The sequence below is a fragment of the Atta colombica genome, unplaced genomic scaffold, assembly GCF_001594045.1.
Source record: "Atta colombica isolate Treedump-2 unplaced genomic scaffold, Acol1.0 scaffold105, whole genome shotgun sequence".
NCBI classification, from domain to species: Eukaryota; Metazoa; Arthropoda; class Insecta; order Hymenoptera; family Formicidae; genus Atta; species Atta colombica.
The window spans coordinates 783,564-799,172 of record NW_017259190.1 but is presented as its reverse complement, the minus strand read 5'-3'; the positions used below and the strand labels follow the sequence as shown (position 1 = coordinate 799,172).

At 35.9% G+C, this 15,609-nt stretch overlaps 1 protein-coding gene across 3 annotated transcripts; it reads right to left on the bottom strand.

The window, feature by feature from the left end:
• Positions 1–602: 602 nt before the first annotated feature.
• LOC108690838 (integrator complex subunit 3) lies at positions 603–9,427 on the bottom strand. 3 transcript variants are annotated; one of them, XM_018198352.1, is made up of 10 exons: positions 8,929–9,427; positions 7,274–7,872; positions 6,616–7,177; positions 6,284–6,482; positions 3,647–3,812; positions 2,764–3,312; positions 2,599–2,692; positions 2,157–2,524; positions 1,501–2,071; positions 603–1,342 (listed from the first exon to the last, which is right to left on the bottom strand). In XM_018198352.1, the coding sequence occupies exons 1-10, from the start codon at positions 9,001–9,003 to the stop codon at positions 1,268–1,270; spliced, it is 3,258 nt and encodes a 1,085-aa protein (XP_018053841.1). In that variant the 5' UTR covers positions 9,004–9,427; the 3' UTR covers positions 603–1,267. The 3 variants fall into 3 exon arrangements, with proteins under 3 accessions (XP_018053841.1, XP_018053847.1, XP_018053853.1); XM_018198358.1 differs by having other exon boundaries at positions 3,647–3,809; XM_018198364.1 differs by having other exon boundaries at positions 3,647–3,785.
• Between the last annotated feature and the right edge of the window lie 6,182 nt (positions 9,428–15,609).

Here is a 15,609-nt window from a genome sequence, read left to right as displayed (position 1 = left end):
TATATATATATATATATATATGCATATTACATGTACAGGGTGTTTGCAAACGTTGGAACCAAATTTGTATATGTCGAGTAAGTAAAAAAAGTTTTTATAAATTTTTCGTAAAACGAAAGAATGCAAGTTTCCATTCATCAAATTAATAACTCTTAACATTAAACTCTTTCAAATGTTCCTACTGTGCTAGTAATAGTAGTACCCCCTTCAGAGGAAGAAGAGGACAACCTCTCAATCTTTTTAAAAGAATAGTCCTCGAACATATATTTTGCGATGTTTCATAATTTTAAATCATTTTCGAAATATGGAAAGTGAGGAAAAACTTTATAGACACGCCCTGTATATAGATAATGATATCGAAAATATACACTTTCATCATTTTTATGCATCAATAAATGCAAAAATGTATTATGATTGTTTTAACATTTATAATTGCATGTTACACATGCGATGACAATTGATCAAGATTTCATCATTATTAATTTAAAAAAATTAAAAAGAAGGTATAATCTACATATAGAGAGAGATGGAAACAATAGTGATGTAAGTCTTTGTTAACATCAAAAAATTTTTTTATTTCTTGAAATCATAAAAGTGCCTTACATCACATGGCTTTCATTTCTCCATATGCTGTCAAATATGCATACAAGAAACCTTTCTGATGTATATTACCAAAAAAATTCACGATTTCTTATCCAACATCATAATTTAATGACTATAATAAAAAAAAACAAGAATCTTTAGTAATTCTAAAATGTCCTGCTTTTTAATAACTTTTGACAGATATTAGCGGTAGCCTAATGCATAATTTGCATTAGTTGCAGATTAATTGACGCTTGGTCTTATGAGTTCATTCATTCGTCAATATCATTAAATATCATTAACTAGTATCTGTCAATATAAAAACGGTTTAAAACAAGATCGTATTTACGATTAGTTCCCACACATCGATTTTTAATTTTCAACAAAATGTTTTAACAATAACAATCAGAGTCTGGCAATTTTGCTGTTGCTCTGAGCAACATGTATATATATGAAACATATTAAAGGTTTTACTTCCCTATATATGTATACCTCTCCGCGTTCATCATTAGCATACATTCTATTTACAAAGTTGCGCTAAATAGATTTATATGTATATATATATAAATATATCAATGTTATATATATGTACATATATATCATATTATCTTACTATTCTTAAGGCTAGTTTAGCTTGCTGCACACACGTGACGTGGTCCATGTGACATATGAAGACACTGGGTGGTCAGTCGCTGTCCGAGCCCACTGGATTGATCTTTTTCCTTTTTTTCGCTTGCTTTGGATTCACGATTTCTTCTTCCTGTGAACGATAAGAAAAATCAATTTTTCAATAATAATAAATAATTTTGTGTGTGTGTGTGTGTGTGTGTGTGTGTGAATGTGTGTGTGAGATTGTATATGACATATATAATTATATTCACATATGATTTACATAAATATTATTTCTAAAACTCTTACCTCGCTACTAGAGGTACTATCAATATGATATCGTGGAAGTGGTCTCTTCAAATTGGATCTTTCTCTTGTGTTAGCACCAGTTTTCCTATGGCCACCCTTACCACTGGCACCACCACCTCCAGAGGAAGCAGTAGTGTGTTTTCTCGCGGAACTACTCGGTGGTGGCGGTTCGTTCTCTTCATTGACTTCTGCAAGCGCAAAGAGATCGCCGTAACTTTTCCTCAGTGAATCACTACTCGCCGCCTGCGCCTGCTGTAATGCCCTTTGCATTCCTTCCGAGTGATATAACTGTAATTCCGCAGAGGACATACAGTGTTGACGTAATTGATCCAAATGACCGAGAACTTGTTCACCGGTAGGTGGACCAGCAGATTGTTGATTCTGTTTGGCTCCAGAACGTTTCCGTTTGTTCGGACTGGTCGCAGGATAACGGATGCTAAGTAGATTCGCAAGCAACTCGCCGAGTTTCTCTTCGTAATCGCGACACCAGTAACGTAGCGCTGCCACAACAAACATATCGCCATCAACGCTTTGTCGGGCGAGTAATTGTCGTAGAAGATCCAACGTTGGCCTATAATGCATTAGTCAAATATGAAGTCCATATATCGAATTGTTCTACAATAATTTTTCTAATAATCAGCAATTATTTTACTCACTTTTCTTGCTTAAGCATAAACAAGATTGAAGTAAGTGCCTCCGCGTGATTACGAAATTGTAATTTCGGCAAAACTGGCAGTACGTAATCAATGGGAAAATCGTGTGCGAATATGAGTTGCCAGAAACAGTACTGCTCGAATGTCTCCCAATTTAAGCTGGCTGTTAATAGCGTGGTGAATGATTCCTTCTTCAACATCTTTAGATGGCCTTGCATTATTTGACAAACTAAATCCTGTAACTGGCACGAATCCACAGTGGACACGACAAGATGCAACAGTTGAACATTTCCAACGGCGACATTTTGAAACCCTGTGTATACGTCAGGCACGAGATAACATAACATGAATATGTTATCTTCGTGACAAAGCTGCAATAAAAGCAAACAATATATTTAAATATCGTTTGGAGTATGATGTTTATATTTATATACAAAATTCATACCTTTAAATCTGACACCAGACAAACGTCCAATTTTTTTTCTCGCTGCGCGCAGAAGTCTTTATATACTGATGCTTTGACATCGTTCAGAACATTACTGAAATATAACAATTCAAAAGTTAAATTTTTTTTCTGTTTAATAGTTCATATTCATATTTTTCGTCTAACCTTGGTTCGCCTTCTCTTTTCTCTTCTTCTCTGCCCCAAACTTTTAAGAAATAAAGAAGGAGATAACCTATCTTAGATTGAACTGATTGTATTTCCGCTAGCACCCTGGCCAAAAGCTTTCGTCTATTATCTTCTTCTTTGCATAATTGAAACTGGTTTCGAAACATAACAAATAACGGTGTGCTTATACTATCAGCCAATACTTCTTCATTTAGATTATCCGACGGAAAAATCTGCGCCGTGATCTGCGGCGATAAGATAGTTGATATGCAGGACGCTAACGCGGGTATCGTCTCTGCATCTATTTCGTCTTCCACGACCATTTGTACTATCCTTTCCATCGCTTGGCATCTCGACTCATTGTCGGTTTCTGTATGCAATATTTCTATACTAGTTCTCAACTCTTCCGGCTCCAATATGAGACGTAAATGCGATGTAATATCCTCCTTCTTCACGACGCAGTTCGCATTCTTTTGATCATTTTTCAATTTTACAGCAGACAATGGTACATCCTCCTCGTCTTCTTCCTCTTCCACTTTCGTCACTATTCTAAAATACAAATAAATTCGTTTAATCAAAGATTATGTTTGTAATACGAAGTTTAATTTTTTTTCAGTGCAAAAAATAGATTCGTCATGATCAAAGAATAATCAACAACTACAGTCACAATCACTGCGGTCAAAGTTATAATTAAGTCTCATGTTTTTTATTGTTGTTTCACGACCATAACGAATATATTGATGAATCATAAGATGAAATAAAAATAAAATAAATAATAAAATTTTAGTCTATGATCCTTCCATATCGAAAAGATTAGTATACTAAAGATTAGTATACTAAATGTAAATAAATATTGTATTAATATATGCAATGGATAGTTAACCTGAGAGGAGACTCCTCTTCTTCATCACTGAATGCTGGTTCTGGATCTTGTGCCACGTGGTTGTTCTCCACGGTAGAATTTGTGGTATTTTCTATTACAGTCCCTGGATTGTGCTCCTTGTTGAGCTCTTCCATTTTACCTGAATATTTCAGAACCTTATTACCTGCTTAAGGACATGATGTAAAAAGTTAGTAAGCGATAAATGTATTGAAAGCTGAAAGTGAATCGTCAGATTTGTCGTAGAAAACTTTTAGAAAATAGATCGCGCGTAATATATCATGGTAATACATATGTCACAATTCATTACTATCCAGATAGCAAGTTGATGTTACTTGTCATTTTAATGTTAAATAATCTTTAATATATCATATTGAAATCAAAATGACAACAAATAATCAGCTTGCTATTTGTATGGCACGATTATATATCTGAAAACTGGAAGATTTTCTGAATATTTAATGTATTTTCAAATACATACTATTTCTTAATATAATTTTTTAATACCCTTTTTAATTTCTATCATTTTTTATGAAAAAAACTTGTTTGAAAGCTCTTCGTTCAGTAAAAGATTACTAAAACTAGCACAATTCGAATAAAAATCTCAGATATAGTATTTTTTCCTTAAGTCTTGTGTCTATGATGTTAAAAATTGGAGAAAGAATTAACAAATCACATAAAACTTGAATAATTTAGCTAATGCAATTGGTCAATTTTTTCTCTGTTCACCATGAACACAAGATTTTATATTTAAGATGTTTTCAAAGTCTCTACTAGATTTAAGTATCATTATATTATCATTATATATAATACACAATCTTTTTATTATATGTATAATACTTGCACAATGATACTGACTAGGAATGTGCGATATCGATTCGATCTTCTAAAAATCTAAAAGATCGATCTTTTTGCAAAATAGGGCCTCGGAAAGTATCGCATACGAAAAACTAGAAAAATACTATAGTATATGTTATGTACATTGTATGTCCCTAGTTTTTTGTATGCCATTCTTTTCAAGAATAAGGACCTAGATGTTAGCCCATGTTAATTTAAATCTAGATTTTTAAATTAAAATTATTTTACTCAGAAGCAAATCAAAATCGTGTTTTAATTGTTTTTGTTGAATTTATATAATTTCAGTGAGAAATGACAATGAAATCAATACCGATTTGACGCTAAAATCATCAAATTAACATCGATTCGACATCTATTGGGATGCTAAAAAAAATTTTAATTGAATCAATCTCCAATAGATCGATTTATTCAGCTCCGATTTTTTAGTAGATCAATTTCAATCAATCCGATTCAAGATTGATTCAGAGATCGATTAATGGAGATCGCATATCCTTATATTTATTAATACTGACATTATTGTTTCAAAATCCTCTTCTTTCGAAATATTATTTCAATTTAACCGAGTTAATATAGTTCTAACATCAAGAAATAAATTCTATGGAAATCTGACTTTAACCTATTTCCAATAAACTTTCATTCAGAAATGTATGTTAATATGTAATGTATAATGGAAAATATAAATTTTTTTGAAAGACTTGATAATCGAATGTGACATCAAAATCAATGTTGAAATTCATGACTGAAATTACTATAACAAGAAAACTGAAATAAAAAAGTTATTTACAGACTTTTACTTCAAGCAATAGTTTTGTAACACAAAAGCCAACCACAACTGACCTTATATCTCAGTTGAGATATAAGGATCTAAGATTCTTTAAATGACGTATAATGATTAATGATCACATGACCATGAATCTGTGCGTGCAATAATAGTAATGGTTACGTAGCAAGTGATAATCTAAACAGCAAATGATTAACCTTTATAAACTTGTGCTCTCGAAAATTAGTGCTTGGAATAAAAACTCAAAAAATAACTTTTTAACTTCACGTTACTTTTGTTATATATTTTGAGTCATGAATTTCAGAAATGTGATATTAAAGATGATATTAAAAACACTACAATGTATTCTTAATTGTAGATAAATTTTTGATAATCAAGACAATAAATCTTGTCTATAAAACTACATTAATTTAATTTAATTATAACTGATTTTCAAGAATTTTTGATTATAAATGCTAAAATAACTGTCAAATATTTGTCAAAAAAGAGCTATTCAACTTTACAATGAATGCAATTTTAATAAATTAAAATTCTTCTCAAATTGACAAGTTAGCACATTATTTATAAAATGTCAAAATCAGTTAAGTAATCAGCAAGTAGATGTATTTAGTATCTAGTATAAAGATTATAAGATAATGTATTTTTTTTGTTTAAACTTTATTCAAGTTGATTAATTTAGCTAAGATATGTGAATAAATAAATCTTATTTCACATCAATATTCTGTATTTGGTTTCAAAGGGCACTATCTCATGGATTTATTCAAGTTGTTTATTCATGACGCAAATAATTTATTTCTAACAATTCTCGGATCTACTTTCATTACTTTCATCATAAATGAAAATAATGAAATCTTTTTGTGAACCAATGATAGACAATTCAAATTTCTTTTAATTAAAGAAATTATATACTGAAAATTGTTTTCTATTTGAAGTACTTTTTTATATGATAAGATGTTAATATGATAATATAACGTTTATATATTATATATTAATAATTTTACCAGGCATTTCTGTATTTGGTGGTAGACAAAATTCCTTAAAAGTTTCCCGTATTTTACTTCTTAATTCTCGATCGAGTTTCGGACTATCAAATAACGGATATAGGCTAGGCAAAACGCGTTTTTCCAAAATTTGTCGCAATGACGAAAATATGCCGTTTCTGACTTTCTCCGTTAGCGCAGGATAGAAGTTTGGTATTATCTGTAAATCATATTTTGTTTTATTATTCAGAATAAATATCTTTAAATATATATATAAATTCTACTTATTATTTAGAATCAACTTTATTTCAATACTTAGAATTTTCCAGTGAAATGAAATGAGTGCAACTCACCCTGCATAAAAAATCTAGAAGTGTGGCAGTGACAGGTGGATGAGACCTCATTGAATTGTGCATAACAAGGATTGCAGGTTCAATATTCATGATATTGTCTTTATCAGGATCGAAAAACAGCCAATCATAGAACAGAGCCAGCTTTGCATTACTGGCAGCCACGGTGGAAGTGCACGTTGTGAATAACCAGCCTATTACTGCCCATCGCGGAATAATGTCAGAACACAGAAGTTCGTTCGTGGGATGTATGACTCCAACGATAAAGCGAATTAGATCACATCTTAACGATTGAGATTCAGGTGTTGCCAAATATTGCCTCTGAAACCAATCCTGATAACGCTTATGATTGCCAAAACGGACATTACTCGTCAGAAACACGAGTTTCCTTTCCATTTCCGGCGTCAAACGAGATTGTAGAAATCTTCTGGAGGTTCTAGTTTGTAATAATTGAAGAACACCGTTAAAATTTGGACAGAGAGATTTCGGATTGAGTAATATATCCTTCCAGAGTGCTTCAAATTCCGGTATTCTCGCGACGTTCTGTAGTAAACGAACCAAATCTCTGAAAAATATATATATAAATAATTACTTTAATTACTTTAATTTATGTCAATATTATTCATTATTTTAAGTTTTCTAATCGCCTTAGTATGTATACCTTCCAATAGCTAGGCAGTCTGCCATTCGTTCCTTTATCAGAGATGTTGTGAAGGTCACTTCCTTTTGCCTTAAACCAGCCAAATGAGGTGCATTGTGGTCTTCTATTAACCGTAAATACGTGTACACAATTGATGCTACTAAAAAAGAAAATTTATCCAACCACGTTCGATTTTCTTGAAAAATATCTAAGAGGGCGTCAACTAGGAATAAGTTCTTTGGGGAAATATCCCCGCCTGCCGCATGCCTCAACAAAGTCAAACAAAGATTATCCACATTAGTTACACTAGTCCTTATCATTTCCCTTAGCAACCACAATAACTGGCTCCTGGTAACGTCATTTAATCTCAAATATTTATCCAGTACTAGTTGATTCAGATGAAGCAACACAATGCCTAGACCATCTCGTGTGATCAATGTCAAGTCTCTGTAACTCTTTGCAGCATTCTGCGGTTCTGTCAAGATGATCACTAGTAAACCCAGGGAAACTTCCTCGTGTGTCTTGTCCTTGCATACTGCATTGTTCAGTGTGTCGTGGGCTTCCTTCTCCGAGAGTCCCGTGACCAAATTTTGCAACGTCGAATGACATCTCTCCAATTTCTGAAAAGATATTGTATCACTCAATTTCGTTGACTCTAAATAGAAAAAAAATACGCAAGAAGATTGAATAAATTTTGATTTCATATTTTAAAGTGCAAATATCTTTGAGCACACAAGAGGAGATACTCCAGATGGTTTCTAACAAGAAACACAGATGACACAGTGTAATACAATAAATTATTATATCCCTGGATTCTTTCAATTAGTAACACAAGTCCATTTATTAGTCGACATAAACATCATTCTAACTTTCTTGATATTAGCAAGTGATTAGCAAAGATAGACATATGTATCAATTGGATATCAAATAGAAAAAGTGATCCAGGGTAATACAGTGAATTACCACAACTTTGTTGTTTGTCAAGAGACAATGTAATGCACAATGATTATTTCATCTTTATTTAATATTGGCAAACAATAAAAATATATTCATTATATTATATTGTGTTATCTGTGTCTCTTGCTAAAAAACAGTCTATGTTAAACAAAAATGAAATGATCACTGTGTTACACTGTGTCTTTTGCAAGAAAATACCAATAATACGACACAGTTGTATCATTTCATCTTTGTTTAACATTGGCAAATAATGATATAATGAAATTCACTAGGTGCTTTCCATTTAGCGACACAAGTACTGTTTTATCTTTTTTTACATTCATATGTGACAAAAACAGAATGATACTTGTGACGATTCGTGTCACCAAAGAAGGCACTCATTTTCTGATTGGAAAAGCATCCTCTGTCAAGTGTTTCTTACTGGAAAGCATTGAAAAGCTTCCGGAGCAATTAAAAAAAATCACGTATCACGGAGTTGCTTGACGAAACACGAGGAAGGGAAACAAAAATCGTAGAGACAGCGGAATAAAGAGAGAAGGGTAGGAATGGAAATCATCCTTATTCTCCCGAGGATGATTTCACAGATTCGAACGTCGCGCGAAAAAGTGGATTTTCGCAAGTGGCGCCGCGCGTTCGCCAACGTGCGCGACCGTCGCAACAATGGCGGAGGCCCTCGCACCCGATACGTACCCAGTGACTATTTCAAATATTTATGTTACCTCTTCCAGGTCGTCCTTGTTCTCGATGCAGGTCGTGTTGAATAGCCGGGACGCCGGAGTCTTGGGCTGCTCCATCGCTCGCTGGCTGCGTCGCGGCCGGCCCGTGAACGTAACTCGAGGCCCCGTCGAGCCCTCAGCCCTCAGCCCTGTGCCCCTGGCCGCTTGTGCTCGCCTCCGTGCATCGTGATCGTCTCGCTGGCCTACTCGTTCGCTCTATCTCGCTCACGTCTTTCTCACTCCCTCTCTCGTTCGCACGCACGGACCGTATCACCCGTTCTCTCTCTCTCTCTCTCTCTCTCTCTCTCTCGCTTTCTCCCTCTTTCTCGCTTTCTCCCACTATGTCTCCCCTCTCTCTCTCTCTCTCTCTTTCTCTCTCTTTCTCGCTCGACTCCCTCCGCCGCCCGCTTCTCGCTGATGCCCGATGCCCGTGTGCCTGTGCGCGGACCAGCCACCGTGTTTATTCCTCGTCTCGGCAGACCTCCCCGACTTCGTCTACAGCTCCGATGCGATTGCGCATTGATAGATGCGCCCAGTCGTCGAGAGGGTCCCGCTTCGTGTCGCGATGCCCCCGTCGCGCACCCGGCGATCGTCGTTCGCCAATCAGCGACCACCAGCCCGTACACACGGCGCGCCCGGGTGGGATGCGATGGAAAAGTAGTGCGATCCGTGACAGAGGCGGCTGCACGCAGGGCGCACTTGGGGTGACACTCGGATTAATCCTAGAGAATTCACAGAGAGCCTCAGAACAGTCAGAACTGATTTCATTTGCTCTGTGCGATCAGCCCTTACTCTGATCGTTTCAATCAGCGACATTCATACTATACAGCACAGGTCATTCCAGTAATATTACAATAACTTTGCGATATTACCGCAATATTGCTGGAACATTGTAAATGTTGCTATAATATTGTTGGAACGATCTGTACTGTATAGGCAAATTAAAAGAAATTTCTTGGTCATCTCATTAATATTTTTCTTATTTAAATTGCATTTAATTATAAGTTATTCATTGACACGTCATTTCGCTGCATTGGAAGCTGTTTTGTAATTTAAAATAAATCGAACTCGTTACGCGTATACGACGATCCGTCGACAAAACGGACAAACTGGAGGAACAGAGACTCGCAGAACGTTGTGAGATTGATATTTCTCTTAAGACCCGAGATACAGATAGTTGGTGTAGTAAACCTTAAGCTTTAAGGAATTGATCAGTCGAATGTCAAAAGAGCAATCAACTATGATCAGTTTCTTGGAGGCTTAAGACTAAAGCTTAGTGATGACAGTGGCTTAGGATGAGAGTACAGAGAGTCTTGCATAATCAAAAAATGAATTAATCAAAAAATGAATTAATCAAAGTTCATTCCCTTCTTTTTCATGAAATAAAAGACTCAGGATTGATTTTTTTATGCATTATGTGTCCCAAAACACAATTAGGTGTAATGAATGGACTTCTTATAATAAATCATTACTTAAGCTTTGGGTCTTAACCTGTAAGAAATTAATTATTTGTAGTTGATTATTCTTTTCACATCTGACTGTAATTAGTTAATATCTGTTTAACTCCGCAAACACAATAGGTGCAGCCTTCTTAAGCCTCAAGAAATTGACCAATCATAGTCGATTATTTTTCTCATATTCGACTGTGATTGATCAATTTCTTAAGGCTTGAAATTTCCTACTACATCTATCGTGTTTTCGGAGTAAAGCTTACTATACAGTTACTGTATTTCGGGATATTTATACAAAAATCTGTACTTCTGTTCCTAATGTTTGAACCTGCGAGAGGTCCTTGGTCGCTTTGTGCGACTTTTTCGCCCTAGGAATATTTTTTACCGGTTAATCACCCGGCGGACAACGGAGCGAGTAACGGAAAACGTCTTCATGGTGGATTACGTTTTGCCTCTTTGCGCCTCGTGGCGCGAGGGCTTTGTGCGATTACTGGGCAGTCATGAACTTCGTCCTTCGTTCACGCGTTATTAATAAGCCAGAGAATACGTTGTAATGAAGCGCGAACGGAAACTTTCGCGGTTCCAACAATCACCATGGCGAACGAAGAAACGGCAAGTTGTTACGATACCGGAACTCGCGGATCATCGTCGCGAAAAGTTCGGAAAGCCGCGCGAAGGAGATGCGCGCGCTGACGCATCGAGTCAGCTTTTTCAGAGACTTCTCTGTTCGGGAAACTGTAAAGAAAGACCTGGAATTCACGAGGCTGACGCGTTTATTGAATATAACTTTTTCCTATAACAATAAAGTGATTCCTGTTATAACGAAAAAATAAAAAAGTAAATCGCGTTATAACGAAGCTCCCTCGTCTTCATAACTTTTTAATCTCTTGAAGTTTGCAACTGTGAGAATATTCAGATCTCTTTTAAAGCACCGTTTTGTGAAGGTCGATTATATATATCGAAACAAGGTGAAAATTACAAAAGTGAACAAATTCACTGCATAAATTGACCAATGAAATTATAAATATTTTAGTGAATTCACTAATTCGTTTTGTAATTTTCACCTTGACTTCCAGAAGCTGCTTATTACAAATAAAATAATAATAATATTAAAAATCAATTACATCTCAATAATTTTATTGTAAATCATTATCAATATATAACAACTTTATTGAAAGTCCATAATATGTCCATTATTAAACATGCACGCATTATATTTGCATGCATTATATTTTTTCATATCATGTATTTTATCTGACTGAAAATAAAAAAAAAAAAACAAGAATGTTGAGAAAATCGCTAGATTCGAAGGTGACAAAACATCCCGTTTTGTTGACCGTAGAGCCGTGTGTGCCGTGAGGAGGCATCGCGCATGCGTTCGCGCATGCGCGTTCTCGACAAGTAACTTGCGGAGCACCAGGCAATCGTGCTGAGCGTCCCGGCTATGCTTCTCTCGTTTCGAGCATCCTCGCGGAACGTCCTTCGTCGCTGCTTCTTTCCGGTGAGGGACTCTTCAGTTTCCTTGGGATTCTTTCGCCATCCCGTCTCGAGGTTCCATTTCCGGTGCGGAAGCGGCACTCCGGGACGGCTCGCGACGACGACGTGTGCGGTGTGACGCGCGACACGCCTCCGCATCCGCCGACACCCTAACCCCTTGGAGCCTTCTATGAGGGACTTCTTTTCTCGTCCCGAGATGTCCTCGAGACGCCTTGAGGTTTCGTCGCCATTTTTCACGCGAACCGAGTGTCACGAGATGCGACGGCTCACCGTGGCGTGCCTTCTGTTTTCCGCCCAACGGCCACGTTGATCAGTCGTCGTGGCGTTCATCTTCCTACGCAACTCGCTTCCGATGAAATCGCCGTATTGCGTCGCCTGTATCGCGTGCGCGAAATACGGGCGTGAGAGAATACTTCGTACAGTGACGTCAACGGTTTCGGGACGGCGAGCATGAAAAACATGACTCCATTTTTCCATGCTCGTCTTCTATCTTTCTCGGAAACGAGATCCGGGTTCGCAGGATTTGCGTTGCGAGTCAAGAAGAACACGAGTTTCGCGTACGCCGAACAAAAATGTTTTCCAATCGTCCTACTTTGTGAGAAGGCCTATTCTTTTCAACTAAATTTCTTGCACGGGTTGTTTTTCCTTTTTTACATTCAAGCTGGAAGAAAAAAAGAGAAATGACGAATGGTGCAAGAAGTTCAGCTGAAAAGAATCGATCTGAAGACTTGAGGTTTTTTCGCGTTACCTGAAATCTCCAAAAATAAATACATATTCGGATATTGAAAAGAGAGAAATCCGAGTGCAAAAAGTGCAAGCTCGAACAGAACTTCCAATAATATTGCGTCAAAAAAAAATGGAACTCGTGAATTCGCACGAGGTTCGACACCTGCGATTGGCGGTGCCGTCCGTCACATTGATAACTTCTCGGAATTATAAATTGTATCATCATGAAATATTTGCGTGTCTATTTCTGTGGATTGCATTATCATTAGCGATTCTCGCATCATCGCTCACAATAAAGGATCTTCAGGCGCGCGATGAGTGACGCGCCCGCGCGCGCGCGCGCGTGGTTTGGAGTGAAGTTGGCCATGCCAACTTCAATCCGTAGTTACGTTCATGACGAACTACGTACGTGAGATATATAACTGAAATACTGGACCGGCCTGCGAGCCGTATATGCGCTGCGTAGAGAAAAATAGGGGGGATGGGCTGGGAGGGGGGATTACTGGGACACGCCATTTTGCCATTTTATACATACGGGAAACACGTTAAGATTTTAATAATCGCGATGAACGCACCGAGTACGTGAAACTATCGAGGAAAACGGATCCTAAAACGGTAGGAGAGCTCTTTATTGCTTTGCGAAATTGTTCGTGAGGGAGAAACGTTCGGAGGAAGCGCGCGCCTTATCTCTCCCGTGAAAAACAAACTTCACAGCTGATCGCCGATTTATCTATTATGAGTATAATTCGATCATATATTCTTTTTCATAAATGTAACTCATCCGCGCATTGTTGCACCTCGAGCAAATTGCACGACGATTGTTTGTAAGAGTGCGAAATCAGCAGCAATAATAAATATCTCTTTTTCAATCCCTTATAAGTTTCAAAGGACATTTATGATAATAAATTTATTGCAACAATGTTTATTGTAATAAATTTTATGGAATGCGCGGAGTGTCGATTTGTGTTCTACCTATTTTCCAAAATATAAGCTTTTGTGATCAATTTGTAGGAGTAGGGATTTGAGGTCACGGATATTGGAATTTTAGAACTCGTGTAATTTTATCATTAATACACAGCTGATTGGATTTATCGCTTATCTTATCGTTAATCCTATTATTGTGTCATCACGATTTAATGACCACGTTCTTGCAGGCATTCTCTTTTAACCGTTACTTTGAATTAAACTCGATCGTGTATGAACGTAAAAAAAAAAAAAATGACTAGATCTACCTAGCCTTTTGGTAAGTTACATAGTCGGATAACTCTTTCTAGAATGCGATAACCAACATCAGGAGAACTTGATATGGAAAAAGAAGGCTATGTCTATTCAGGCAAAGTGGGAAAGATATAATCAGATGGAACCCGATTATTTACGCCACGTGGTGTGGTTTCTGAAACGAATCACTGCATGTTTTTGACCAGCTCGGATTCGTGGAAATTGAATACAAATTGATCACATGAGAACAGTTTTTTATAGCGAAACGCTGAAAAATATTCTCATTGAATATACAATCAATATATGATCTAAATGGTTTCTATAGTTTTATAAATGCTTGGCGTTTATTGCAATGTTAATCGTGCAATAAAAATCTTGGGCGTTATTTGTTAATGACATTGTTCCCTCCTTGTTTGCTACGCCCTACACGAGTTGCGGTCCAATTATTTCTTCTATCTATGCTGCGAACTGCAATAATATGCACGCGTGAGAAAATAATCGCATGCCAGAATAGCAAATGAGAATAGATAAATAGAAAGAGAAAGAGGAGAAAAAGAACACTAGACTTAAAAATGAAAGCACAAATCCTGCGAAGTAACAAACTTGGATACATAATTTCTCGGCGCATAGAAAACTGAATTATTTCACCATAATTGTATAAGTCAAATAAAAATAATTTTTTATTGTTCTTCAATTGTTCTTCATTTCTTTGTTTTCACCAATTCCCTGTTTGTTGTTACTTCTAACGTATCGATTATTCTAATCTAAACTGTTTATACATATTCTACTACAGTAACTATATAGGAGAATGTTATTGATTTTTAGCTTGTTAATGCTGCACAGATTTTTCTTGAAGTTATTTTATTATTCTATTATATTATTATATTATTATATTATTCTTATTTATTTATTTTATTATATTATTCTTCTCTTTATATCATTTAATAATATTATTCTTTTTATTGATTTCTTTAGATCAGTATTTACTTGATTAGCACTAATAGCTCGTTCCCATTTTATCTCTTCCCTACTTTGAGATATACTTCGCAAATGAACCAAACATCCAACCTAAAATCGCTTGGTGAATCTCCTTTTACTTCTCGCCCCGGCGCATCGCGCATATTTTTGCCGTTTGTTACTTTCCCGTATTGCGTAATTCGGTTGCATGCGAGTGGAACATGAAACAAGTTTCGAAGGACGGTATTTCAGGAATCAAAAGATCGTAATATCCATCGGTAGTGCTTTTAATTTCATCTTTATTGAATAACCACACGATATCGTAAACGAATGCATAATGCGGTTCATAGTTCACGGTAGTTCATAGTTGTATATGACATTGATGCACTTGAATCGTGGACAATCGTTGATGACTTATGAACTACAAGTAGATATATGTATACCTATAGTTGAAATACTTAGTGTATATGCTTACAGATATACTTAGTAGATATACAGGGTGTTTCTAAATAAGTATGAATAGAAGTTGATTCTTTATTGAAAATTGAGGGGAGTTTTTCATATATTTTTATATTCTTCCTGACGAGTTACACTCCTTTAAAGGGGAGATAAACATTAAGTTCTTATTTTTTTAATAAATGTTAATATTAATAAATGTTTTTTTACAGTGAAAAATGTCCGTTAAATTTTTCTAATATATATCCAAAATTTGAAAAAAAAATTTAATTTTTTTACTTGCCCTTTTAAAGGAGTAACTTCTCAAGGAGGAATATAAGAATGTTTTTATATGAAAAAGTCTTCATTTTCAACAAGAATTATTTCGAAGTATTTATTT

Coding starts and splice junctions, on each gene's coding strand:
- LOC108690838 (XM_018198352.1), bottom strand. CDS start 9,003: ATGGAGCAGCCCAAGACTCCGGCGTCCCGGCTATTCAACACGACCTGC. Junction 6,483..6,615: donor TTCTAGATTTTTTATGCAGG/GTGAGTTGCACT, acceptor TATGATTTACAG/ATAATACCAAACTTCTATCC. Junction 3,313..3,646: donor GAAGAGGAGTCTCCTCTCAG/GTTAACTATCCA, acceptor TTTGTATTTTAG/AATAGTGACGAAAGTGGAAG.